At 38.3% G+C, this 26,290-nt stretch overlaps 1 protein-coding gene and 1 long non-coding RNA gene across 3 annotated transcripts in view; one reads left to right on the forward strand and one right to left on the reverse strand.

The window, feature by feature from the left end:
- The window catches only part of LOC121906728, a 79,390-nt gene extending 62,786 nt beyond the window's left edge, over positions 1–16,604 (forward strand). Inside the window, exon 4 of the long non-coding RNA XR_006098729.1 lies at positions 16,525–16,604. This is a non-coding gene — a long non-coding RNA (uncharacterized LOC121906728). The remainder of the gene's footprint in view (positions 1–16,524) is intronic.
- Positions 962–26,290, reverse strand: part of col18a1a (collagen type XVIII alpha 1 chain a) — a 90,294-nt gene continuing 64,965 nt past the window's right edge. For both annotated transcript variants that reach the window (XM_042425756.1, XM_042425755.1), the window contains exons 8-43: positions 24,283–24,419; positions 23,544–23,570; positions 23,001–23,207; positions 22,615–22,641; positions 22,389–22,451; positions 22,126–22,203; positions 21,989–22,039; positions 21,645–21,767; positions 21,477–21,539; positions 20,380–20,424; positions 19,482–19,613; positions 18,980–19,051; positions 17,970–17,996; positions 16,575–16,673; positions 15,331–15,366; positions 14,923–15,012; positions 14,726–14,758; positions 10,268–10,303; positions 9,982–10,041; positions 9,753–9,830; positions 9,531–9,566; positions 9,321–9,374; positions 8,579–8,650; positions 7,829–7,903; positions 7,405–7,435; positions 6,972–7,025; positions 6,819–6,853; positions 5,143–5,271; positions 4,792–4,951; positions 4,462–4,526; positions 4,172–4,300; positions 3,857–3,889; positions 3,461–3,772; positions 2,884–3,081; positions 2,563–2,678; positions 962–2,381 (exon numbers count right to left, since the gene is read on the reverse strand). In XM_042425756.1, coding sequence (XP_042281690.1) covers positions 2,168–2,381; positions 2,563–2,678; positions 2,884–3,081; positions 3,461–3,772; positions 3,857–3,889; positions 4,172–4,300; positions 4,462–4,526; positions 4,792–4,951; positions 5,143–5,271; positions 6,819–6,853; positions 6,972–7,025; positions 7,405–7,435; positions 7,829–7,903; positions 8,579–8,650; positions 9,321–9,374; positions 9,531–9,566; positions 9,753–9,830; positions 9,982–10,041; positions 10,268–10,303; positions 14,726–14,758; positions 14,923–15,012; positions 15,331–15,366; positions 16,575–16,673; positions 17,970–17,996; positions 18,980–19,051; positions 19,482–19,613; positions 20,380–20,424; positions 21,477–21,539; positions 21,645–21,767; positions 21,989–22,039; positions 22,126–22,203; positions 22,389–22,451; positions 22,615–22,641; positions 23,001–23,207; positions 23,544–23,570; positions 24,283–24,419 — 3,197 coding nt within the window. In that variant the 3' untranslated portion in view covers positions 962–2,167. The remainder of the gene's footprint in view (positions 2,382–2,562; positions 2,679–2,883; positions 3,082–3,460; positions 3,773–3,856; positions 3,890–4,171; positions 4,301–4,461; positions 4,527–4,791; positions 4,952–5,142; positions 5,272–6,818; positions 6,854–6,971; positions 7,026–7,404; positions 7,436–7,828; positions 7,904–8,578; positions 8,651–9,320; positions 9,375–9,530; positions 9,567–9,752; positions 9,831–9,981; positions 10,042–10,267; positions 10,304–14,725; positions 14,759–14,922; positions 15,013–15,330; positions 15,367–16,574; positions 16,674–17,969; positions 17,997–18,979; positions 19,052–19,481; positions 19,614–20,379; positions 20,425–21,476; positions 21,540–21,644; positions 21,768–21,988; positions 22,040–22,125; positions 22,204–22,388; positions 22,452–22,614; positions 22,642–23,000; positions 23,208–23,543; positions 23,571–24,282; positions 24,420–26,290) is intronic.

Raw genomic sequence — 26,290 nt, forward strand, 5'->3', positions numbered from 1 at the left:
GTGTTAAACACATACATTGTGTTGGACTGGCTCTACTGATGAACCATGCTATTGTACTGATTGCTGTGATTTTCTATTATTCAGTCATCTTTTTGTATTACTGCACTAGCTGTGTTACATGGTAACAGCTTGCCCGCATTATCAGTAGACACATGTATGCCTTTAGCTACAAATAGAGGGGTAAGTAGGCGTCTGTCCACTAACCACCTGAATGTAAGAAACTCTCTCATGGTGGGCATATCATTTTAAAGTAACTACCAAATTAGGCCAACTCTGAATAATTCAAATGAATCTTCTTAATCAAATATTATCATGAAACGCCTCCTAACTTTAAAGCAGAGATTTAAGGGGATTTCATAAGCCATCGCCAATGACTGGTGACCTAATTCAGTTCTCCTTTAAATCCACTTTACTTGAAGACCTACAGTACAGTGAATGTATGTTGATTGTCTGGTAACTTCATTTAAAAAATATCAATCTTGTCATGTAGGTTTGAGAATTTTGTTCTTGTGTTTTAATTAGATAACAATAATTTTAATGTAATTAAATCTAATTGATAATAATTTTAATTCAATTAACATTGATGAATTGCATATAAAATGCTTTCTGATGTACGTTTTCTTGTTTTGTCTTGTTAAGAATGGTTGTATTTTAACGGTCATCCAATTAATTCATTCATTTGAATTCACTGTCAAGGTTAAGATATTGTATGGCCAGGGCGTCTTGAACACCTCTTGTTGCCACAGGGGGGAATGCTGATTTGTGGTGGCATTAATGCCACCAGCAGCAACATCCTATTGAGGAGGACATAAAACTGTTAAGGTGCTCAAGGCTGCTGAGTGATGCATGTCAAGGTCGGTCACTTTGCTATCGGAGACCTTTGTGAGATTGTTCCATTGCGCTTGACAAATAAAAGGACTCAACAGACAGGTGTACAGAACATCACATTATTCACATCACATTGTTGTGGTTGAAAAGACTTTTATTCAGTGCCTGGGAGAAACAGTACAGCACAATGTGTTATAAAAATGTATATCCACAAGTTCAGTCAAGACATCAGTAGCACTAAAGCCAGGTTAGTCTCTGAAATTCAATGCAAGGCTACTACAAAACTGCATCCTTAACATACTGGTTTTCCTCTCCCTGTAACCAGGGACAGCAATCACTCCAACAAAGATTAGCAGCAAACTAATCATTCCCAGCTTACTCTGTGATAGGTTTTTCTTAAGTGGTAAAAGGGGCAATAATCATTTTAAATTCACAAGGCTCAATGTCAGCTAAAGGAATCTGGTCCTCTGGTTTTGGGATTATTCGTTACAGTAGTGTCTGTGTACAACAAGGCCTTTCAATTTATGTGAAATAAAAGGCATATGCTGCATATGAATGCACTTGGGCAAAAATGTAGCTGCTGTTTACATGTTTGTAGAATATACAAAAAGATGTGGTTCACTATATGAGCTTATTTTGCAAAGCAGTCCTGATTGTGTAATAAGGCACAGTGATCAAAAGCTCTTACGAAAAAGAATTAAATGTTCTGTGTTGTGTAGAATATAAATGAGGGTATTTAGCATTTTTTTACTTTTCCAAATCACTTTTTTGTCCTTACATAACTTCATTTAAAAATAAATATCTATTATCTTCTTTAAATTTAAAATAGTCTTTAAAACTTTGCTGTACCCCGCAGTAACCCACAACTCTAAAATGAAATTGGGACAAATGTGAAAATGATCAATACCTAACAATAACAGGATGTATATAGCAATTTTAAAAACAGTTCAAAAGGTAAAAGTTGATAACATCAAAAAATAAACAAAAAAGAACACAAACGACAAACATGTAATATACAGATTTTTCTTTTAAAAAATGGATACAATTTGAGAACACATTTACTGTAGCTTTTCCGCTCTTGTTCCACCCCTTGAAGAAAATATGTGCCAATGCTCCCGAGAAAAAGGACCCCTCTGTCCGACCCATCTCTTTGGCGTTTATGGAGGGGAGGAGCAGACAATGCAAAGCGTCTCTGCCAGGCAAAGAGCCTCAGGGCCAGTTCATTGGACGCCACATGTTCACAAGGCATGTTATCAGGGAATTAGAAAAACATGTCTGTTTGGACATTAAAACTGTTTAACTGGGGCCCAAAACACAAAAAAAGGAGGATGGACGGTATTTATTTTTTGGAGGGTGATGTGAAGGCGTTCTCAATGCAGAGGACGATATAGGAGCTGGAACAGCTACTGGAGCTTTGCTGCAGGAGGTGGCCGCTGTGTAGTGATGATGCCAAACCAGTCACAGCGCGGTCGCCTGCCCGCCATGTTTCGCAGTAGTGGTCTGTTTGCCGGTGGCCTTTCTTGCTTGAGCCGTGCCAGATCATTTTCTCTGGCCTGGAGGAAAGGAAAAACAAGAACAGACATAAAAATATATACAGTCCATGTATACAAAATTAACTGAAAATCAACAAAGGCTACTACAACACTAAAAGCAACATGTTACAGTGCAGAGGATACTGAATTATAAGTTAATTTTTTGTATAAACATAATCATGCCCAGTTAACAAAGACTCACCATGCACTGTCCCTGAGGATATCTCTTCCATCAAAGGAGTAAACTGGTACATTCTCCCTCATTTTGCTCGCATCATCACTGAAGATGGACTCCCAACTGCTAAACAACGTTTGGTCCTGCATGGAAAAAATGTAATGCATTAATTCTCAATTCTACTGCATATGTTCCTCATGGAACAGCAAGATACATTAAATACAGTTAGTTTTGATCACAATAAAAAAAGAAAATCCAGGAAACTACATTCATGACCAAGTAATACAAATAGATGGCATTTTATTAAAATATTGCCAATCAAGCATTGAACTAGCAGCAGTATCTCACCTTGAGGTTCACAATAGGGATGCTGTCCCTGTCCGACCTGCGGACGACGGTGTGGAGGTCTTGAAGCTTGGAGGACAGGAAAGCTCTGAAGGTGCCCTTCAGGCCAACGGCACGGGCCTGCTGGAAGCACAAGAAGTCTGCCCCGCGAATTCCTCGCATATTACCAGTTTGAGGGGCGTTCAGGGCAATGAGATGTAGCTGATGAGGAAGACATACAAAGGTATGTTATAATAGATTTTTTATGACCTCCTTTATAAAAATTCAAGACTTCAGTGTAGAACAAATAGTGCCTTGAATTTTTCTTGATTTTCTTCGCTTTGGTGACTTTTATCCAATCAGTTTGTTTCCCCATTTCCCCAAAGACACTCCCCAACCAATTATAACCTCCTTCCCCACTACAAAATCCATCATGTCACCTACAAGAAGTCCTCTGCACCATCACTTACTTATTATATGTAAAATATTTTAAGGGCAGGGTTTACGCCAAATTATTCTGCCATAAGTACCATAACAACCTAAAATAAAAGACATTAATCTTCATCATGATGTTGGGTTCTAGCGGTTCAACTCTACTTACTCCTGATGCTGATGTGCCCGCATGCACTGCAGGCTGCACTACAGGTTGGCTGGGGCGTCGCTGGGGAGTTACTGGGTATCTGTTCTCAGACTGGTGAGTGGCTGATCTTCCATCTGTGTATCTGGGGTCTGGGAATCTGGGATCATAACGTGGTGGGTATCTGGGGTCTACAGGTGGGTGTGGTGGAGGCTCGATGGGTCGTGCAGCAGAAACATCCTGTGAGTAATGGCCAGCTCCATTGTTGTGGGACTGTTCTGGGGACTGGGAGTATAGGATGACAGGTGGAGGCTGGACCTCTGCCACCTCATTCTCCTAAAAATGACAAAATAATCAGTGAACGTCAAGAGGTAAAAAGGTAAAATATGCTATTTCATTCTTCTGTTGAGTCTAACTTACCAGATCTCTGAAGAAGGGACTGTACTCTCCAAGCTGTGAAGGGTAAAAAAAACAGATGACTTGACATCTCAACTCAATGAATTAATAACATGATCTGAACTGTAAAACATTAAATGTAGTCTTAAAAATACATTTAAGGCAGTAAACATCATTACTATGGAAAAATTTTGTCCCCTAGAGACCAAAAATAAAATCAATGCAGCTCTAACTTCAAACTGTATTTATGTTAAGGTCTACAATATGTACACGCATGTGCTCTTGAGCTCTTAGCTAAAATTCACAGCATGTTCGTGGGTGAGAAGTAGATGACTGTACCATGACTTGTCGCAGTCCGTCGCGGACTCTTAAATAGAGGTCTGCTTTGTCTATGATGTAGATCAGGCTGCCCTCCGCCTGGCGTCTGGCAGTAGCAATCATTGTGTCATATGACCTCAAAACTGTAACCTGTGGAAAACATTTTGTTGAACATTAATGAAACAACTACTAAATGGCTTGTTCCAGGCCACAGACCGATCCTTATGAATTATGAGTCATGTAATGGAAGCTTAATTTATTTCAATACTGAATAATTAAGTCATTAGGAGAATTTTTAAAATGACGCTTACCCCAGATGATAGACCAGGACTTCCAGGGGGTCCAGGAGGACCAGGAGGCCCTGGTACACTGACAGCTTCAAATTGAAACAAAAACTTGTTTATGATTTGATTACTGAACAGCTCCACTGGAGTTTGTCACCAGCGGTCATCAAGTCAAGTGCAGACAGTAGCATAAGCTCACCTCCACACTGGTTGTAAGAGGGAAAGTATGATTCATTCACTTCTAGTAAAAAGTACACCCTATACATGTATTTTATTTATTTGCAGGGCCTCTAAAATGTCCTCAGGAGTGTATTATTTAGATCCAGAAAACTGAAGCACAGGAAGAATGACACTTACGTTGATTGGGCCTATATGCTCCAGGTAGAGAGTAAGACCCTGGTGTGCCTGGAGGTCCAGGTGGACCTGGAGGGCCTTGACGCCCATCATAACCAATCCCTGGTTGCCCTGGTGATCCCGGAGGTCCAGGAGGGCCCATTATGGAATCTCCTTTTGGTCCCTAACATAATAGAGTAAATTAAATTACTCGAACATCATACTTTTAAATGTCAAATGTCTAAGTTATCATGTGCTAAAGGTTAAGGTTCTGGTACATACATTTACTATACAGGTGTAACTGCTTGACAAAATGGGATCTGGCTGTTAATATCTGTAAATTTGCTACTCAGGCATTTCTCTCTTAGAGCTCACCGGTAAGCCTTGTTTGCCAGGAGGTCCTGGTGGGCCTTGTACTCCAAAACGTGGGTCATAATATCCACCACCAGGCTCTCCCTTTTCTCCCTTCACTCCTGTGGTTCCACGCTCTCCCTTCAGTTCATTCTGTTGGAAACAGTTGTGATGAAATTTCCAATTACAGTACATCGCACATACTAAGAAAACTGACTGCTGTTGTAGCAAGTGCTATTTTAGTGTTCTCAGGCCAATAACTGACTTTTTAAAAGTGTGAAATAGGCTACAGTGCAAAATGAACAATTTCTCCAAGTTTCACCAAAATCAAAAGCATTGTGTGTAAATCTATTTGACTTATTGACATATTTTATTGACATACTTACTATTCCGGTCTTTCATTTTTTCTCTCTCTCTTTTTTTAAAATGAGTCTGGAAGCTGACAACAAAAGTAGTACTTTGTACCTCAAACTTTTTGGGGCGTGAAACAATCTCCCTGGTACTTAATTTAGACCCTGGTTTCTCTGGTGGAGACGCAGGTAGAGGAACTGAGTTCCTCATCAGGTTTTTAGTCCCTGGAAGCACAGCTAATGTAGACTCCAGGGCATTTCAAAGCAATAAATCAACCATAATCTTGCACATTCATTGGGGCAGTTGTTGTTATTTGAAAACATCAAAGCCCAGTACCAAAATCTCTGCCACTTTGATTAAAATCAGAGAAAGAGGAGAGTTTTACATACTGCATGCTTGTTGGATTTTGGTCACATTCTTTAGTCCAGCAGATCTTATATGTTGTGATGCAACTAGGACTGGGTATTACATACCAATTACATTGACATTAGCACTATCACACCGAATATCGATAAACTTTCAAGTACCGAATATTAGCATCAAATCTCTGGTCAGATTCATAAACTTGTTTATTTATTCTTTGATCAGTTATTTCCTGACTTAAATCCAATTTTGCTAATTTCGGTATTTTACTTATACAAATAAAGAAATTCAGTGTTTTTCTATAAAACCTCTTTTTTTATTAAACAATTTGTTAAATGTCCAACATGAGCAGCCATACAAAGTCTTTGTCTAAGTAAAGTTTTGAAAAAAAGTATTTTTATACCTATAGACATTTTGACATGTCAGTAGGAAAGGCATGAATGATAAAAATTAATGATAGCTGAATCCCATTTAGCTGCTTCACTTTCAGGGTGCTTACATTTGCTGGCTCACTGTCACACTGTCATGAGGCTCTGGGACATTTGAATATAAAAGAACCATTGTTAATGTAATTAGTAACACCTGTGCTTTTCCTACTGTGACAAATTAATATGTGTGCTGTGTGAGAAGTTTTTCTAAAGTTTCATCCTCCAAATGTTTGTCAAATTAGATCAGCAAGATCTCATTTGGTTTGAAAAGCAACTATCAGACTAATCAGCATAATTTTTCAATCTTTCCATAGCACCAAGACTTATCATCCCTCCAGGCCGGTCAAAATGAGATGCATTGTGTCTGCAAATTGCTAAGTTTGATAGCTTTGATTTTTGCCCATGATAAGGAACTGAGTCAGTTAAATGTTCAGCAGTCATATTTAGCGGTAAAAAGTAATTACACTATGAAACATCTACAGATTATGGGCAGATAATTATCTTAAAATGTATGGATAGCTTATATTTCTACTTGTCTGTTGTCTCTTGATTGCTTACCTTGAAAGCGTAAATATCAATGTTGGAGGACGTTCCTGAAAAAACAAAGGTCTTTTAGTAAATAAGTACTGATAATTCTGTTCACAACAGTATATATTTATAGTATGTAATAAAGGTACTGCATGTATATTTTATTTAAACTCTATGGTTTACCTGGGATCCCTGGAACTCCACGGTCACCACGCTCTCCTTTTTCTCCTTTAATTGCTACAACAAAGTAGAACATTTCACATTGCAGAGTTTGACACAATATGCCACAGGTAACTGGTAGCTGTTAGCACCTATCTGATAGTGATGTCTTCTGTGTTTTTTTATCAGTTCATTGCTCAGATCTAGTAAGACTTGACAGCTTAATCTCTTGACAATAGAGTGTATATCCCCTTCAGGCTGAGGCAGCTGGATCAAACTGAAATTAAGATAGAACTGTTTATCTCTCCAGACATTTTAAATCCTTTCTAAATCTCTCTTCCTTGACTGGCACATTTACTTTACTTCTCCATTTTGATCCCTCTCTTTGAAGAGCTCTATCCTATCGTATTATGTATTTGTGCTAAAACAACAAATGGTGTGTGGTGGGAGGTCATACCTGGATAATTCCTTGAAGTTTCATCATAGCGCTATGAACAAAAGAGAAAAAAATGCTCAGAAACCAATTCCCTGCACCAAAAACCATGAAGAAAAAGCCCACGTGTTAGGATCATATTATATTCCATCATTTCAACCAACTCACTAGTTTCATTTGCCAATAAGGTTTAAACAACTGAACAAGAGCACAAAATAATGACAGGTTACCTGCCGAAGTGACTCAAATACAACATGGTTCAGCTCTCCACCACAAGAGAGTACATGACAGACATGAAATTTGAGTTAAATCTTAAAGGTAACAGTAACTGGTACATATAGTACATACTGTAATTGCAGACTATACTGTCCACAATTGAATTCTGTGAATACAGAGACGTTGGTGAGTTATTCATTAATATGGAAGGGTTGGGGTCTTTTGTACTCACATTGAAGCGATCTATAGGAATGGCTGGCCCAGGAGGTCCAGGTGGTCCAGGAGGTCCTGGTTGGCCGGGGACTCCCTGATGATAAAAAAAAACAAACAAAAAAACAAAGTTATTAACTCTTGAGTTATTAACTCACTGAGTTGTGATTTGGTTGCTAACTGTCAAGAAGGCGGGACACAAATATACTATACTTGAAGCAAAACAGCTGACAGTATTAAAGATTAACTACACTAGATTTTGGAAGGAGGACAAACATAATCACACTGCCCTCTATGAATCTCTGACCCCGTCCAAAGTTACAGCTAGGAGAGGACAGGCGTGAGGCAGCATGGTACTATAGTGCCACACTACATCACTGCTGCACAGGAAGTGAAAAAAACATGTTGTCACCATTAGTTTAAAAGGCAGGCAGCATAATTAGACCTGGGTGCAGTTACTCTTTAAAGAGGCATTGTTGAAAGATATTTTTAAACTCTGACTTTGCTGGTTAAAAAAAAAGATAAAACCAGCGAGCTAACAAGCTTGGTAGCATTTTCAGACTTTCTTTTAACTCTGTATGTGAGCTTTACAAAATGGCTAGCCTATACCATAACTATTATCATTGGTCACGTCACAGTCAACAAGTGTCTTAGTAACACTCAATGCCATACCCCTGTTGTACTCTAAATGGCTTGGAAGACTGAAGGTTTTATGAATCTCTGCCACAGTCACTACCACTGTCTAGGATATCAATATAATAATAGTACTTACTGGGTAGCCATAGCCAGCACCTCCTCCTGGCTCTCCTTTCTCACCCTTGTATCCATTTACACCAGGGCGACCCTGTAGTAAGAAAGTCATTGGTTAATATTTTACTGCACTTGGAAAAACAAAAACAAAGGGGTAGGGTGTTTAACTACATTATACCATAGGTCAGCTTTTTATGAACACTGAATAGTATCTACACATGTACGCAGTACAATATATATCATAGATGAAGTACAATATGTATACAGTATGAAAATTTAATTCAATTAATATTAAAGTTTGTAAAGAAAGTATGGGGGGCAGCATGAAGACCAAACACCATGTCTACACAGAAAGTGTAGCATAGCGTGTTTAGCAGAGCAGCAGTGAGCACTCCATTTGTGTCTACACTGGAGGAGTTCAGGTACAGTGTTGAGTGTAGGTCAGCTGTGTTTTGGAAGCTCTCAGGGCCCAATGACTAGTTGCATGCAAAAAAACAAAGAAAAATAGACTTTTGGGTTGCATTTACACATGTACAGTGTGAGTGAAACACAAGCCGTTATACGGTCTGTGAAAACAGCAAGATTGATTTAAATAGGAGTGCATCTGTTCTGTCTGACATGCTTGAGACAGACAATTGAAAAAGCGTGAAATGCTTTCAGTGTAGACACGGTATAAGACTTCCTGACTATTCAAACTCTCGATTTAAACAAATCAGGACAACAGTTTCTAGACAGACATATGGTACAAGGGAAGCGGTACTTACAGGTCTTCCAGGCATTCCAATTTCACCCTTTAATCCAGGAGGCCCATAGGGACCCTACACAGAAAAACCATGAAATAAAAGAAAATGTGATATGACTGGACAATGTAATGGAATAAGTTTAATGTGAAAAAAAATCTCATATGCTTTAAGTTTACATCCGTCTCTGTAGATTAAGTTTATATGTTGATGTGTAAATGGTTTAACACTTACAGGAGGTCCAGCAGGTCCAATAGGTCCTCTCTCTCCCTACACGCAGGGTAGAAGAAGCAGATAAACACAGTAGATAAGAGGAGGCAGCAAATTTAGATTTTAGGTATGAAAAGTAGGAACATACAGAGGAGAGGTGCATGTATGTGCTTTTGTTTTTTTTTTGGGTGCATGTATTTGAAAGTTAGAGAAAGGTAACAGACACTCAAATGCAGTGAGACTAACCTTCAAACCTATTAGCCCATCCAGATACAGAGGATTTCCATCAGGACCGATTACTAAGCCTGGCTCACCCTTCTCACCCTGCAAACAGCAGCAGCAACAGACTCAATCACACAAGTGTCTTAAAGGTGACGAGTGGCAAAATCAACACTTGAATGAACAAACAAACAAACAAACCAGCAATCACATTTGGGCTACATTTTTAGAAAAACGTCAGTGTTTTTGACCTTACCTTCGATCCATAACCTGGGGTGCCTGGTTCTCCTCTGTCACCCTTTGGTCCAATCGGACCCTATAAGATATGAGAAAACAGAATAAGATGTGTTGTGCTTGTGGTCAAGGTCTGTGTTAAAATCAAGTAAAAGCAATAAGGTCCTGGCAGAGTTATAAGAATTCAAATGAAGATTAAAGAACACTTTATATTTATGTGGTAAAAATTACTAATTGAGGTTTTAATAATGTCCACACGGTTATAATAAGGGCAGTGTACATAAATTATGTAGCACAGGGAGACTTACAGGGAATCCAGCTTGACCAGGTAAACCAGGTCCTCCCTGTACAGAAAAACAAATAGATTTTAACATTTCAAATTTATTACATTTGCCTATTTTGCTACCTGACATGCAAACATTTGTTTTTACTGACTTCACAAATAAGATTGTAAGATCCAATCGAAGACAACTTTTTCTGGCTCTGATTTCTCTGAGCATTTTTCTAAAACGTAGTTTGTTAAATGAGTGCAGCTTTAACTTAGTGTAGAAGAGTATAAGGTATACTGCTGACATTCTATCAGAATGGAGAAGGATGTTTTCTTATTTTATGGTTATGTTTGATAAAGGTCAATTACAACAATCAATTAAGTTTGATATCTCATAAAAGTGTCAACACTATTTGAACAGTGGTCAGCTCAACCCTCTCGTCCAAATATGGTCACTTCTGGCTCCAAAAATCAAACATGGTGACAGCCAAATCCAAGATGGCGATAGTCAAATCACTACACCCGAGGCTTCAAAACAGCAGTTCACAAACCAATGGGTGACGTCACGGTGACTTCGTCCATATTTTTTACAGTCTATGGGTTTGACAGGTAAATTAAAATGTCGTCTGCAAATAAGGATTATGTTCTTGACCAAGCATTTTTATACCTGTAATATCATTATTTTGAGTGATCCCCTGACTTAACGCTTCAATAAATATTGCAAACAGTAATGGACTTGTTGGACAGCCCTGTCTGGTCCCTCTCTCCAGGCTGAAGGAGTTTGATATGGCTCCATATATTCAAATTCTTGCCCTTGGGCTATTATACAATGCTTGAAAGTTTTAGTAAAGTCTGATGAAATCCAAATTTCTGTAATACTTTATATAAAAATTCCCAGTTGACTTGATCAAAAGCTTTTTCCGCATCAAGGCCCAGTAATACTGCCTAGAGTTTGTTTTCCACTGTATGTTTAATCACATGTTGCGTTCAGCATGTTACCTTGTGTTTGCCTTCGCTGAATAAAACTTGTCTGATCTAGACTTTTTATCTTGGGGAGGATTTTTTCAATTCTTTTAGTCAGAATGTGGTTACAGATCTTATAATCTTGGTTTAGTACACTTATCAGTAAGACTGGGCAATATATCGATACTATATAGATATTGTGATATGAGACTTGATACCATCTTAGATTTTGGATATCATAATGTGATATGGCGTAAGTGTTGTCTTTTCCTGGTTTGAAAGGCTGCATGACAGTAAAGTGATGTAATTTTCTGAACCTACCAGACTGTTATAGCTGTTCTATTATTGGCCTTTATTTACTTCACTTAGTCATTATATCCACATTACTGATAATTACTTATCAAAAATCTCATTGTGTAAATATTTTGTGAAAGCACCAATATTCATCCCTACAATATAGTCGAAATATAATTATATCGAGGTATTTGGTCGAAAATATCATGATATTTGATTTTGTCCATATCGCACAGCCCAACTTATTGGCCAATAATTTCCACATTCAAGTTTATCTTTACCCTCTTTTGGTATCAAGGAAATCACTGCTTCTCTCCAAGGAGCAGGAGTTACACCAGTCTCAAGCACAAGATTAAATGTGTCCTTCATTATTGGGGTCAGTAGATCTTTCATTTCCTTGTACAGGTCTGGGGGAAAACCATCCAGTCCAGCTGCCTTATTGAGTTTTAAATTCGATATTGCTTTTTTAATTTCCTCATCCATAATTTTACTAATTAGATCCTTATTTTGTTCATCCCTCACTTAGGTAATTTTATCAGGTCAAAAAAAGCTTCTGTCTTTGTTTCATCTATTTTGCTGTATATATAAAAAAATTTATAGAAAAGTTTCAAATGATTGTTGTATATCTTGTAATATGCAGTGTATGGAACTTGTTGTAGAGTCATTTATTTTACAATTTGTGTTTTCTGCTTGTTGCTTTTTAAATTTGTAAGCGAGTAAGTTTAGCCAGTTTTCCTCCCGCTGCATAATGTCTTTGTTTTAGAAAGATCAGTTTTCTTGTCACTTGAGTAGATTTCATTCAATTTGCAAATTTTCCTGTTTATTTCCATTTTTAATCCTTGATTCAGTGTTTTTTTAATGTATGTTCTCTGATTTATTTTTTAATTCTGTTTGTAACAATCCAATTTTTCTTTTCTCTCCTTTTTAAAATTAGAACAAAAGCCCATTATTTTCTCCCTGCAGCTTTGCATGCATCCCAAAGAATCAGTGGGGACACTTCCCCGTTATCATTTTTGTCACGATAATCTTTTATCTTTTTCTTGTAAAGCACTCTGAGCTTTTTTTTTAAGAATCCTTGTGTTTAATCTCCAGGTAGTACTCTTCTTTTCAGAACCTAATATGAAGTCCATAGAGATTGGGGTATGATCTGACAAGTTTGTGGTCTCAATACTGCAATTTATTACCCTAGATAAATCTCTTTGAAACATTAAAAAAAAAAGTAGTCAAGCCTAGAATAGACAGAATGCGGGTGAGGAAAAAAAAAGGTATAGTCCCTCTTTGTCGGATTCAGATCCCTCCATATATCTGAGTGTCCCAGCTCCCACATCATTAATCTTCTCTCCTGAGTAGTAAGGTTTTGATGTATCCAGGGTCGGCTGAAGTCTAATATTAAAGTCTCCCCCACAAATTAGGATACCCTGAGCCTCCAAGGTTAATAATTCAAAGATTTGTTTATAGAATTTCCATCCAGATCCCAGAGGAACATAAACATTCAAAAAAGTAACTTAAACACCCTGCAGATATCCCCAGACCGGTACAAATCTTCTGTCACTATCTTTCTTTTCATAAGTGCATTCAAAGTTTAAATTAATAGAGATTAAAGTTGCTATCTCTCCTAGAACCCTGGTTATAGAAAGACTAGTACTGATTAAATTTCCATCTCTTAAGTTTTTCGTGCTCCAGTTCTGCTAGATGAGTGTCTTGAAGGAGAGCTACTTCTGGATTTCCCAGACTATTTACATTATAGGTGGTTACTTTAATTGACTTGATGCTTTACATTGTGAGTCTTTGTGTATATTTTAAGTCCCCCAAGCCTATAAATAAATCATATCCTACACCCCTGGTGCTGCAAGGAACAGTAGCACAACGTGAACATTAACCAGTAACATGCTAACAAAATAATGAACCCAATCACAAATAACAGCATTGACTTCCAATGTTAGGGCCTTGTTTATGGCTTTTTGAGTCTGTTGGAATAAGAATATAGAGGGAAAGTCTCATCCTCTTGGCAAAGAAAGAGGGCCAACACCGGAATGCTGGGAGCCATTCCTTAAAGCTTCGCTTAGAGATTGTATTCTCCCGGTTTCCGCTGAAACACCAAGTTGGCTAGTTGATCTGATCCAAAAGGGAAGTTGGATTTTTCAGAATTGTCACCGGTAACCCCCTCTCTGCTATGTCTTCCATTGCCTCCACTGCCAAGCTGCAAATCACCGTGCTGTCCTTGTAAAACACTCTCGGTCTGGCCGGGAACAGAGTGTGGAATTTCTTTCATTGAGCACAGCTTTTGCTTCTGCAAACTCCCTCCAGTACCTCAGCAGCTCCAATCCTTAGTCGTGCAAGTGTACCCTTTTTCCTTGGAAATCAAATCCTTTTTTCCGCCAAAATTTTTTGAGCATATCCTATTTCATTCTGTAGCTTGAAAATTTGACCTCAACTGATCTTGGTGGGGCTTCAGTCGGAGGATTCGGAACGAGCGCCAGGTGCGCTTTCTCGATATTTAGCGCTGTAGAAGAAGAGAGCTCTAAACCTTTCATTAACATCTCTTCCATGAAGGCAATCACTGATGTCATGCTTTCTTCAGCTCCTTCTTTTAGCCTATGTATTCTGACAATATCACGCTGCGAACGCCCCTCCAAGTCAATCAGTTTAATCTCCATTTGCACCTAAAGCTTCACCACCTCCAACAAGACATCCTCTGATGATTGGATTTGGGTTTCAGCCATATTGATTCGCCCCTATGCTTCTTCCATTCTTTATAAATTTAGAATTATAAAAAAATCAATATCTTGTCTTCTGCTTTTTAGTTACTGGCCGGAGTCCTTTCTGAATTCCCATAGCTATTTTCAAGATTAAGCCAGGGTTAGTTGTCTACTTTGCGTGAGACTTTTCTTCCCTTTTTTGGGTATTTTTGTTCACCCGCTGTATCTACAATTGCTTTTAGTGCCTCTCAGAGAAAATTCAAATTATATCGGGCAACTTTTAATTTTCACTGTTGATAACTTGTCACTCTATGCTGCCATCGCCTAGCCAGCTAGACCGGAAGTCCTGTAAAAAGTACAGTGGAAGGTACAGGGCATTGTAAAGTGTATAGTTATAAAAAATGCATTTACATCTCAATTTGAGCCTGCACATCAATGCCAAATACTTTAAAAACCTTAAAGATTAAGTTGAATTTGTACATGTACAAAATGATGATGTTGTGTTTTGGTATCAGCATTATCGTGTAGATTTTAATACATACCTGAGGCCCAACTCTGCCAGCAACACCATCAAACTGCAGTGACACAAATAGAATAATTGAAAGAATTAAAGAAATTAAGATGCATACCGTTACGTACTTCAACTGCTTTCAGATAAGATTTCAGTCTAGAAAAAATTGCCTGATTCAAATAGCAGTGCTGATACAGTATTGCTGTTGTAATTCTGCATGTTGCCTACATTGTCAGGATTCTGGTAGATGACTTGTCCTGGTGGTCCAGGTGGGCCTGGTGGGCCTTGGAGCCCGATTCCATCTCGGCCTGGTTCACCCTAAAACCACAACACATATAGAGAAAAGATAAATACTAGCCCTCCTCCCAGTAAGAAACTGAAGACAGTGAATCAGTCAAATGCCCAATTTGGCAAAGCTCTGGTTAAGTTTTATAGAACTGTATTAAATATAGAGAATAAAAAAATATCTTTTAAAAATGAAGAATTAACTTATTTCTGAGTGATCTATTACCTACAAAAAGCTAACTAACCACACAGAAACATACAGAAGTCACACTGCATACCATATTACAGAAAATTGCTTTGTAGTGAAAATATATAAATGAACGGATATTCAGAATTTAAAATGATATTCACCGTCTCTCCTTTGTCACCTCTGTCACCCTTCTGTCCCTGTAAAATTAAAGAATAACAGAAAAGACACTCAAACAAAGATGCACTGTTTATCCAGATAATTGCTTCATAAGGATCCAATAAACATTCGACACTCATTATAAAAAGACATTAATAGCACAGTTTCCACTATATTAAAATACAATAAACATGGTAAAAAGGAAGATCAACTACAGATTTTACTACTATGTGTCTTGTTTCTACCAGTGGAATTTCTGTATTACACTTCAAATATGATGTCCTGATTTATGATTTAACTCAAAGTATCATCAGCATCTTTCCACAACTATCAACGTTTTCCTTCAGTTGTCACAAAAGGTTTAACAAATGCAAAAGTTAAATATTAATGTGATGCAAAGGCTAGATATTAATGTTATCCTTTCAAAATTGGCTACTACACACATTTCAACAGATTCGATTTCCAAATTATGCTTGATATATTACTTCAAACTTTATTTCGTATATTGACATAATAATTTTATCTCAAGGTCCACTTACTAGCTTTTTCTGCTTCATCTCATGGTCTTTGTTGGCAGATTTGCTCAGTTGTCATGGAGATGTCATGGAGCTCAGTCAGCTGACAAGTTGGTATGGATGACAAGGGAGCCATGACCTCCATGACAACTGAGAAAAATCCATTAGCTGATGTGGGATGCAGTTGGAAACCCCAAAAGATATAGTAAGTGGGCCCTGACGTATGATTATTTTGTCAAACTACTATGTCCAGGTTCAGTAATTAATAAGAATACACACTCATATTGAGTGTAACATTGTTTTAAGATTAATTTTAAAGCAGTTATTACATGAAATTGATGTATCATGGATCCCTACTGTAAAACTTTTTATAAAGCCCAGTGGCAAGCTGCAAATTTCTATTGCAGCGAGCCGTGCAGAAGATGATGATGCTGTTTACGCAGCTCTGTCCTCAAAGAGTCCACTTTTTCCCCCTCTATGAAAGTTACTTTTTTACAAAATTGTTTTTAAATTCCTGTTGACACAGTGGTTTGTGAGGAGTTGGTATTTTCTTCCACTAGCTAAAAAAAACAAACAAACATTTGACAATGTAAAATATTTAGCCCCATGCCTTTTTTGGGTTATGACACATGTGGTATGCTGCATAACACAGTTAAAAGAAAAAAAAAACATTTAACACTACAGGTTGTTTGCAAGACAAGAGTGCCAGATCTACAGGGGAGTCAGGATTTTACCGGAGGTCCTGGGAAGCCATCCAATCCCGGTCGCCCATCTTTTCCTACAGGACCTTCCATGCCCTTTTGGCCTGGTAGGCCAGGCAACCCATTTTTACCCTGCAGAGGTCAAAGCATTCAAGTTATACCACTGAAGAAAGGAAAAACAAAATTCAGTGAACCACACGGAAATAATGTTGTTGTCAAACTACATTCTGACTCAAATCCTCAGACCAGCTTGACCAACCTGGGAAGATAGTGTGAATATTGTCTTCTCTATCAACAATTAACTTCATAATGCTCTTCAACAACACACTTTAATTCCATGACTGATCCTGTGAAGCTTAATATTCTACCAGCCAATCCTGCAAATCTGAATGCTAATGCAAAGTTAATCCATATTTAGGTAAGCAACTGTGACTGTCAGTATGTAACAATTAACTACAGTAGTGATTAGCCTTTTTGTTGTTAAAGTTCTTCAAAAAATATTTGTATATTAACAATGAACTGCTCGTAATGTGAATGTATTTCTGATCCCGCTGAAAATCAACACTAAACTTTTCAGCTCTGCGCAACTTTCAACTACTCTTTGTTCATTGCTTTGCTATTGGCAGTCCATATGTTCCACTACCATCACAGGGTGGTGAACTGAACCTGAGCTGAAACATCTGTAATGTGATCTGCAGTGTTGCTGTTCCTGCTTGATGTGCAGGCAAGTAGGCAAATGTTTGCTAACACGCTAACTCTTGTTGTGAGTTTGTCTTTCAGTCCTCAAGTGGTCGAACATCACTTAATACTGCTTTATTCCATACTATTTTCATATATTCTACTTAATACAATCATCAGTATCAATAAACATTATAATCCACAGTTGTTTGCATACTATTCCACTGTTTTTGTCTTCAAGTTTTTTGTAGGTACGCATCCATTTAATTTCTTTATTTTTCATTTGTGTTACTTTGTGTTACTATTGCATGCTTGTGTTGTTTCTTGTTTTCCCCACTGACTCCTGTTTCTTTAGACACTGCAAGAACATTATTTCCCCCTCAGGAATCAATAAAGCTGCAGCTTATTTTCCCCCCCAACCCTAATGGTTTTGAAACAAACACGTGAAATGACATGAGCAGAGGAGAGTAGCAAGGACAAATCGACTGCCACTAACCAAACTTGAATGTTAAATAAACTCATCAAGAAACCCGAGCAAGCACAGGGGCTTAACGCTTGCCTCAAGACCCCGTTCAGTCCCCGACAGCAGTAACTCACACTTGTTTGTGTTTCAGTTAATATTAAGTCACTGGCTCAAAACAAGACCCTTTTATTGATTCAATAGCTTATTTCTATAACCATGTGAGTTGGAGAAGGGGTCAAAGAGACCAGCTCAGGACACATTACTGGAACAATTTCTTAATTACTTACCGGAACTCCAGGCGTGCCAGGAGGACCCTAAAAACACAAAATATTTGCCTTGGTTATTTGGAAGCTCATGTACTGTATATCCTTCTCAGACATATGAAATATAGAGATGTACAAAATCTAACAGTGATACTTGATATTACTCAAGATATGCGACTTTTTGTTATCATTACTGTGAATACTTGGCAATCAGATAAATGATTTAAAAATAACTTCATTAGGCAGAGAGTGTAGATAACAGCTTGCAAACAGCCTTTTGTTATCAGAATTGTTTGATAACTAATGTTTTCCAAGCTTTCCAAGACAGACTGCACTAAAGAAACACAATTTCAAGTAAAATAAAATTAAAATAGTAGATAATAGCTGTGCTTTGAGTGTAAGGCTAGCTGTGTTACTGAACAGTTTACTTTTACTTTTACTAAGTAAATCACTACTTCAAAATGTATAATAGTGTTACCAAAAGAAACTATTTGAATTGAAGAGCAAAATCGATGGGATTCTGGAGGATGAAACATTCAGCTTGTACCTGATTTTGTCCTACACCTGTAAGTGATGACATGGCTTGCCCATCAAACCTTCTCCCATTTTATTTAATTTGTACTGTATTTATGTATTATGTCAGTTGTCCTATAGCTATAGCTAAGCTATATGGTGAAGCTGAAGACAGTTTTCCACAACATGGACAAAAATTCCAAACCAATTAACTAACTACAATTTAAATCTGTTGATCAGATCTGGAATCAGAGACTTACCATAGCATATGGAGATTGAGAAACTACATTCAAAGAATTTTAGTGCTACAAGGAGAAACTATTGCTTATTTAACATTTTGTGTTGTATGTCTGTGGTTCTCAAAGTGAGGTCCAGGGACCCCCAGGGGTCCTTGAGGGTCTTATCAGATGGTGGACCCTGGTACAAAATCTTATCAAATGCGGGTCTGTGGTCCTTGACTAGAAAAAGTTTGAGAACTACTGTTCTCAAGTCCTTAAGTCTTTTGGTAGAAATTTACTAACCTGTCTTCCAGCTGGTCCTCTGATGCCAGGAAGTCCATTAGACAAAACTCCGCCGGAGCCCTCCATGTCGTCCTTTAAACACCAACAAAGAATTTATAAAAAACGGCCAAATATTTCTTTTGGTCTACATTTTATCACTGTAACTGAGAGGACTACGCCTCTATGAATAATACAGAATCTTACTGCACAAAAAATGCTGAATTTGATTCATTATTTGTTTGCTCACTGATCGTTAATCATGATCTGTAGACTTACTGCAATGTAGACGCTTAATGACATTTATTCTGTCTCATTTCAACACCAATGTGTATGCACTAGAGTTGCCAGTAGACAGTGTTTTGTATTATTATTGAGCATCTTTTCATATCTCCATTTCTGTGATCATGACCTTTCTCCTGGTGAACTGTCCCAAACACCACCACATTACAGAGATATTTTTTTACAGTGAGATTTTGTCAACTCTACCAAAAGGTATCTTCACATAAACAAATATAGAACTTACAAATCCAACACGATAACTTGGTCCAGGAGGTCCAGGAGGCCCAGGTGGCCCAACTGGTCCCTGTGGTCCAGGCAGACCAGCCAGTCCAGTCTGTCCTGTTGTTCCTGGTAAACCTGGGTCTCCTCTAGCTCCCTGTAGGATAGAAGGACGGGAGTAAAATCAGTGTTCCGATACAAAAAAGTTATCTCAGTCTTCAGTGAAGTGCATCTAACCATGCTATGGAATTTAAATGCAATGTCATTAATCATCTGTAGCCTGCACAAAACTATCTGTGCCATGCAGCAGTTAACCATCAGTATCAAAAGGCAATTTAAGGTATGTAATGTAATTGCACATGACACACACCCATGCTTATTGTTCTAGGACCAGAGTCAGACATCTCCAAATGTTAAACCAAACCATAGCCAGCACTCAAGATTAAAATTCAGACAAGTCTAACATTTGCATATTGTTAGAAGACGCAAATCCCCTTTGATGGTTGACGTGCTGGAGCCTAGTTACCTGCAGATGGGAAGGTTTAAGAGAGTAGGAGGAGGATAAATAGTGAGGCAGCAGATTGGTGAGGAAAGAAAAGTACGAGCTGTGCTGGAGAAATGAAAGGGATGAGAAAAGCTTAAGAAAATAGTTGGATAAAAGTTGATATGTCAGTTATCGAATGGGCGCCATTATTCTGAAAACACACCACCAACTTACAGTACACTTCAGTTGATGTACCTTCTTCCTAGGATTATGACTAATAAATTCTTCTCTACTACTGGTTACTACAACAAGGGCAATTTGCATGTGGCTGAGTTTTGGAACGTAGACCTCACTGTTAAGCTGCAGCTGCAACTTTATGTTAAAATTGCTTAAAAGAAACCAAAATAATCAATAAATAATAACAATAATAAATCCTCACCTTCTCTCCAACTGCTCCTGGAAGACCCAGCTCGCCTGAATCACCCTAAAGTAGAAAGAAAGAGTTTGACAAAACATGTTAATAGAAACACCAATTAAAGTCTAACTGAAATTCTAGTTCTCCTCACTTTTTGTGTAAGGAAATACAAACCAAAATGACGGAGTGATTGCTGTGCATATTTTCATTTGTTTTGTTTTTCAGAAGAGGATTAAACAGTTTTTGGACATATTTGTTGAAATGGTGTCTAAGATTCAAGCCTCTGGGTGAGTGTTCCCACTGCCAGTGATTGACTGACATCCGAGAACTGACGTTGCTAGGAGACGTGTTGTCAATTTCACTGATGCACTTCATAGCTCTGTATAGCCTATGAATATTGAGGTTGTTTTTCCCCTTTTTCTTTTTTCTTTCTTTTTGACTTCATTTGACAGCTGAAAGTGCAGAGAGACAGGAAGCCGGGATGGAGAGAGGGATGTGACCACGGATGTATTAAGAGAGCTGGATACGGTGCCTTGCTGCTGATTTCCCCCAGTGGTCACACACAGACACCATTATAAAAAAAAAGATGTCTGTGAAACTGCAGACAAGGACAATTATTACTCTTTGTATCACAAATTTAAAAACCTAGAAGGCTATATGTTTGTAAAACATTCCCAGAGCCTGGAAATGCGATTATAAAGTTTGTGACATTACCCCAATGTAAAGTGTATGGGCCAAGTGGAAAAAACACTACTGCAAATTTAGTAGGCCACACGACACGGAAGCAAACCTGAAAGCTAGAAAAGTTTTTGGCCTATGTGTCTGGATGCGCCAGGCAAGCAATTTTCATTCAAGTGAATAATAGCCATCTTTGAGTCAAGTAACTAGTTCTTATAATACAACACAATACCAAACCCTACAAATAAGAACAAGTTAAAACAAACAAATACTGAGTTACAGGCAGAAAATATTTTTAATTTCATCTGTTTTTTTAAAGCAGATCTCATATTTACACAATGATAATTATTGAGAACCTTTGTGGCTTAAGTTCTTTCGGATGCTTAAAAAAGTATCCTGTTAGTCTGTAGAGAAGAAACAATAATTTTCACATGGTCATTTACCTTTTCTCCCTTAGGACCAGGAGCTCCTGGGAGGCCATCAGTACCTGGCAAACCAGGCAAACCCTAGAGGTCGAAAGATTTGGTTAAGGTATAGATAGAATCATTACAGTCAGTATTCAGAGGGTTAAGTGAATATTTGTGTCAAGAGGCAAAGACATTGACACCTACATCTTGACCTTTTGCGCCGTCCTTCCCTGGTGGTCCAAATGCTCCAGAACTCAATGCTGTACCTGTTGTAGAGGGACCAGGAGGACCGGGGGGACCAGGGGGACCGGGGGGACCTGGTGGCCCCTACAACAAAAAAAGAATCCATTCACGTAACAATTTCACTGTAATCTGTGACGTGTTTGTAGATACATATTAGTTGTATGTATACAATGAATGTATCCAGAAACAGAAATGCCTTACAGCAGATTTATCTTCTTGGTTACATTATTACAGCAACAACGATGATGTCTTCTCCTTCATTATTTGTTTTTGATGAGTGTCATATTGATTGTAATTGTTCTCACCTGGGGAGAATCCAAAGTGGGGAACCCAGAGCCTTCCATGTCCACAAAAGTCTGCAATACATTAATTAAAATCAATCGTGTATCAATCGTGTGCCTAAACTTTACATGAAACGCAATTGAGGCCAAGAGTAACTCACAGATCTGATTCCAGGTCCTGGGGGTCCAGGAGGACCTGGGGGTCCCCTGGGGCCCGGTTGTCCCTCTCCGCGGTCTCCCTGTATGCACAAGACTCATTAAGACAAGCTAGATTTCTACAACAGAGACATCCAGTTAAACAGCCTTGATTTTCTGTTATTTACCATGTTCTGCTCTACTTTGTTCTAGTACAAAGTAGAGCAGAACATGTGTTTGGTTAACAAAATTATTTCTGGTTTTATTTCAATGTAACTGAGCATCTAACCTTATCCCCTTTGGGTCCAGGGTCACCTGGAGTTCCTGGGAAGCCTGGAGGTCCTTCAGCACCCTGTGTTGGGGAAACCATAATGTTAAGGCACTAGGGGTTGTCATGAACTTACTACATGGAAAAGCAAAGTTTAACAGACCATCATAACATACTCTTTTGACAACTGATAAAAGTGAAAGCCATTATATTCTTGGTATTGTGCAAAAAAAGAGAAACAACTCACAGCTTTTCCATCCTCACCAGGATCACCCTGCAAGATTGAAATAAAGAATGAAACACAAGTAATGTAACAATGCAACAGAAAAGATACAGTATGCTTTACAGTATAACAAAACCACCACATGCTGTGAAAAATACAGGAGACCTTGGCTAGACAACCACAACACATAACTGTTTGAGACAGCAATACTGCCCAAGCATGCAGTCAATCCACAGACAATTCAACACGCACAGTAAATAGTTTGATTTACTGAATAGATCATTAACATAATGGTACAGTGTGCTGTTGCATCTCTACACGATATTTACTTTAATAATACAAAATGCAAAGGCAGTTTTTCGAGTGTGATTAGTGTTTTTGAGTAAACAATTCAACAGTATTCAACTCACTGGCTCTCCATCAGCTCCTGGTGGTCCCGGTGGGCCTGGGACACCATGTGGTCCAGCTGGTCCTCGGGGTCCAGGGACCCTTGAAACAACTGAGCCGTCACTGCCAGCTGAAAAATCGGCTGAAGGGCCAGGGGGACCAGGGGGCCCAGAGGGCCCAGGGAGGCCAGGCTCTCCCTTCGGTCCTTGAGAGCCAAAGCCTGCACTGCCCTGGAGATGAATAAGTTAATTGAAGGTCCAATCAGACAAGAGAAATGACAACTTTAAACTTTACCAGAAATCCACAACTGAGATCAACACATATGTTAATGTTGTAGCAGGTCTCTCGAAGTGAGGAATTCTAATGACCTGTTAAGAAATATTAGTGGGACGTAGATTATGCTTTGTTTATACAAGAAATCTGTCTCATCTAGAGATGAAACAGGTGATATTGATAGAGAAAGTGACAAAGACCAAAGGTCATGATTTCATTTTGAGTAAATAGGTACATGCCTCTGGGATACTCAGATCAAAGAGTCAAGTCATTCAAAATAATCTATAACTTACCTTGGCTCCCTTTTCCCCTCTTTCTCCCTGAAAAATTAAAGAAAATGAAGAGGATATCAGTCCCAATTGTCCTCATTGGCCATCTGATCTGACTTGAAACACTTCTAACAACATGCACTAACATTCATATCCACAGACATAGCCTCTTCTTGTACAATTTTAACTAAAACAGCATACATTGAGTGTATATACTTTCATTATAGGCTGCACCAGTGGAAATTAGATTTCTGCAGAGTTACAAACTTGTAAATAAATGTATGACCAAATGCAATTTCAGTTACATCACCCACTGAAACTATTTCTAACCATAACCCTTATGACCCTAACCATCATCATATACTTTAACCTAATCATAACCCGTCACATAAACGTCATTTTTCTTAGTATATGGAAATAAATGTTTTTTTTTAGTGTTTTTTTCCGTGTGTGTGTCTTCAATTTTACACACAACACATTATGTTACATGCTTCTTATAGTACCAAATGCATACGTATGCATAAATTAGGGCTTGCAGCTCCCTCTAGTGTTCACATTACTGCTACTGCTACCCTTGCTCTTGTATTTGCTTGTGCTTTTACCAATTATCTCACTGCCCACTGCAACCTTCAGAAAAGACACCATGTTGAAAAAAAAAGTTTGAGGCATCATTAATGCATCCCAACTCTCAAACTGCACACCACTATTACTTGTCTAATAAATGTGTTTCACAGTACAGTTTAAAAAGAAAAAAAGTCCAAACCTTTCCTCCATGGCCTCCACCCCGTGAACTGAAGCCAGAGCCTGAACCTGCTTCTCCCTTCGCCCCAGTTGGACCTCTATCTCCTTTCTCTCCTCTGTCCCCTCGGTCACCCTTCGCTCCTTTAGCCCCAATTGGCCCTGGAAAACAACAACAAAAGACAGTCATTAATATCTTCATGAAAAAAAACATCCAAAAATGATTGTTTCCCACATCCCAAACAATGAACAGGACATTTACTGCTCCCAATAGACCAGAACAAAAGAAGAAAAGAAAATAACCTTTTGCTTGACAACTTCAACATAGTGTGCACGGCTGTAATTTATTGGCCATATGAATGTGGTAATTGAACCTGCCTTCCCACACCTGCATGCACCACCGTACTTCTGTATATTTTCTGACCTTAAACTCTTCCCACTGAATGTGTCACTTTCAGTGGAGACTATATGAAATGCAGCCCATTTCCAACTCTGCTGACATGCACAGCAAAAGTATGTGCACTGCGAGGAGGCTTCTGAATTGATACATGACCATAGAATATTCATTGAATAAACTAATTCCATGTATCATAGCATTCATAGCCTAAGCTTATATGTAATACTAGTCCTGCTTGTCCAATCCCTGTTATTTTTAAGAAATAGAAATCCATGTAGAGATTAACCAAAAATTGTTTTTGCATCCTTTTTTTCACAGCCAAACATGTTGGACATGCTACATACACAGCCCCATGTCCTTTAATATCCATGAGAGAGCCAGGAAGCAATAAAACTTTATCTCACTCTTTGCCTCTCTCAATTGAGCTCCTCTATTTTCTCTTGGCAAATCTGTTTTTTTTTTCAAGACATTATGACCTGAATGGCCAATTTCATTGGCTTACTGTATTCAAAAACATGTCCACCACCCTGCATGAATTCAAAAGCATATGGACTGTACATAGATTCATGCGTTATGTGGTTGTGTTTTTAAATCCATGTGATGTCCTGCATTAGGAGTACACACACAGCATGAGGCAGGCAAAACATCAGCGCAGAGAATAGAAAGGAAGGAAAAAACAAGGGATTTGGATGATTTTCTCTCTGTTGATAACTCCCATTGACCCACCTGGTGACCCAGAAAGTCGGGGCTTAGACTCCACATACACAGAAACCTGCTCAGAGTCAGTTGCTGAACATAATACAAAGGAAAATGTTAAAATAAGTCTCCAGTTTAACATTTGTCAGTAACTTGAATTCTCCAGGACATTAGGTAACCTGTTATGTTATTTACTTTTCTATCTTCTTCATAGTTTCTAGATCAGTTTTGTGTGCATTTTTTTGGCAATTCCTTGGCTTGCCTTTTCTCTGTGGACAAAGACCTAAATACCTTCTCTAGTATTGGTGCTTTAGTAAAAGCAAATTTACTGAAAATGTAATATTCTTAAAGGACGAGTTCACAATTTTTCCAGTCTGTCTTGAAACAATAGTCAGGTGCCCAAATGAACATTGAAATAGGTTTTTCTTGCTATAATCATTCCTCCTGTTCATAGAAGATTACTTCATAATGCATTTTCTGAAGCTAATATGAACCTTTAGCTGTCCAAATTAGTCAAAGTTCCTCTTTTTGTAACTATACTTCCACTGCAGCTCAACAGGAAAACACTGAGGGAATTTAATGCTAGAAAGACTGTAAATGTGTCAGATATCCACTTGATATGATTAACTCAGCCTGCTAAAGCCTCATATAAGCTTCAGATCAGCTTTTAAATGCATTTTTGCACAAATTGACTGTGTGGACACACTGTGGATTTTGGCCCCCATCACTTCCATTGAAAGCACATTTGAAGAGGATCTTTTAATAGCCAGAATGAACAGGAGGAATGATTACAGCAAGGAAAACCTATTTCACTGTTCTTATGGACACCTGACTGTCGTTTTAAGACAGACATGAAAAATTTAAAAAATCGTTTAGACTTAGATGCTTTGAGTAGCAGACAGTAATAGCATCATCAAAACAAACACAAAGTGCTATCTGA

Source organism: Thunnus maccoyii, chromosome 11 (assembly GCF_910596095.1).
Source record: "Thunnus maccoyii chromosome 11, fThuMac1.1, whole genome shotgun sequence".
Lineage (NCBI taxonomy): Eukaryota > Metazoa > Chordata > Actinopteri > Scombriformes > Scombridae > Thunnus > Thunnus maccoyii.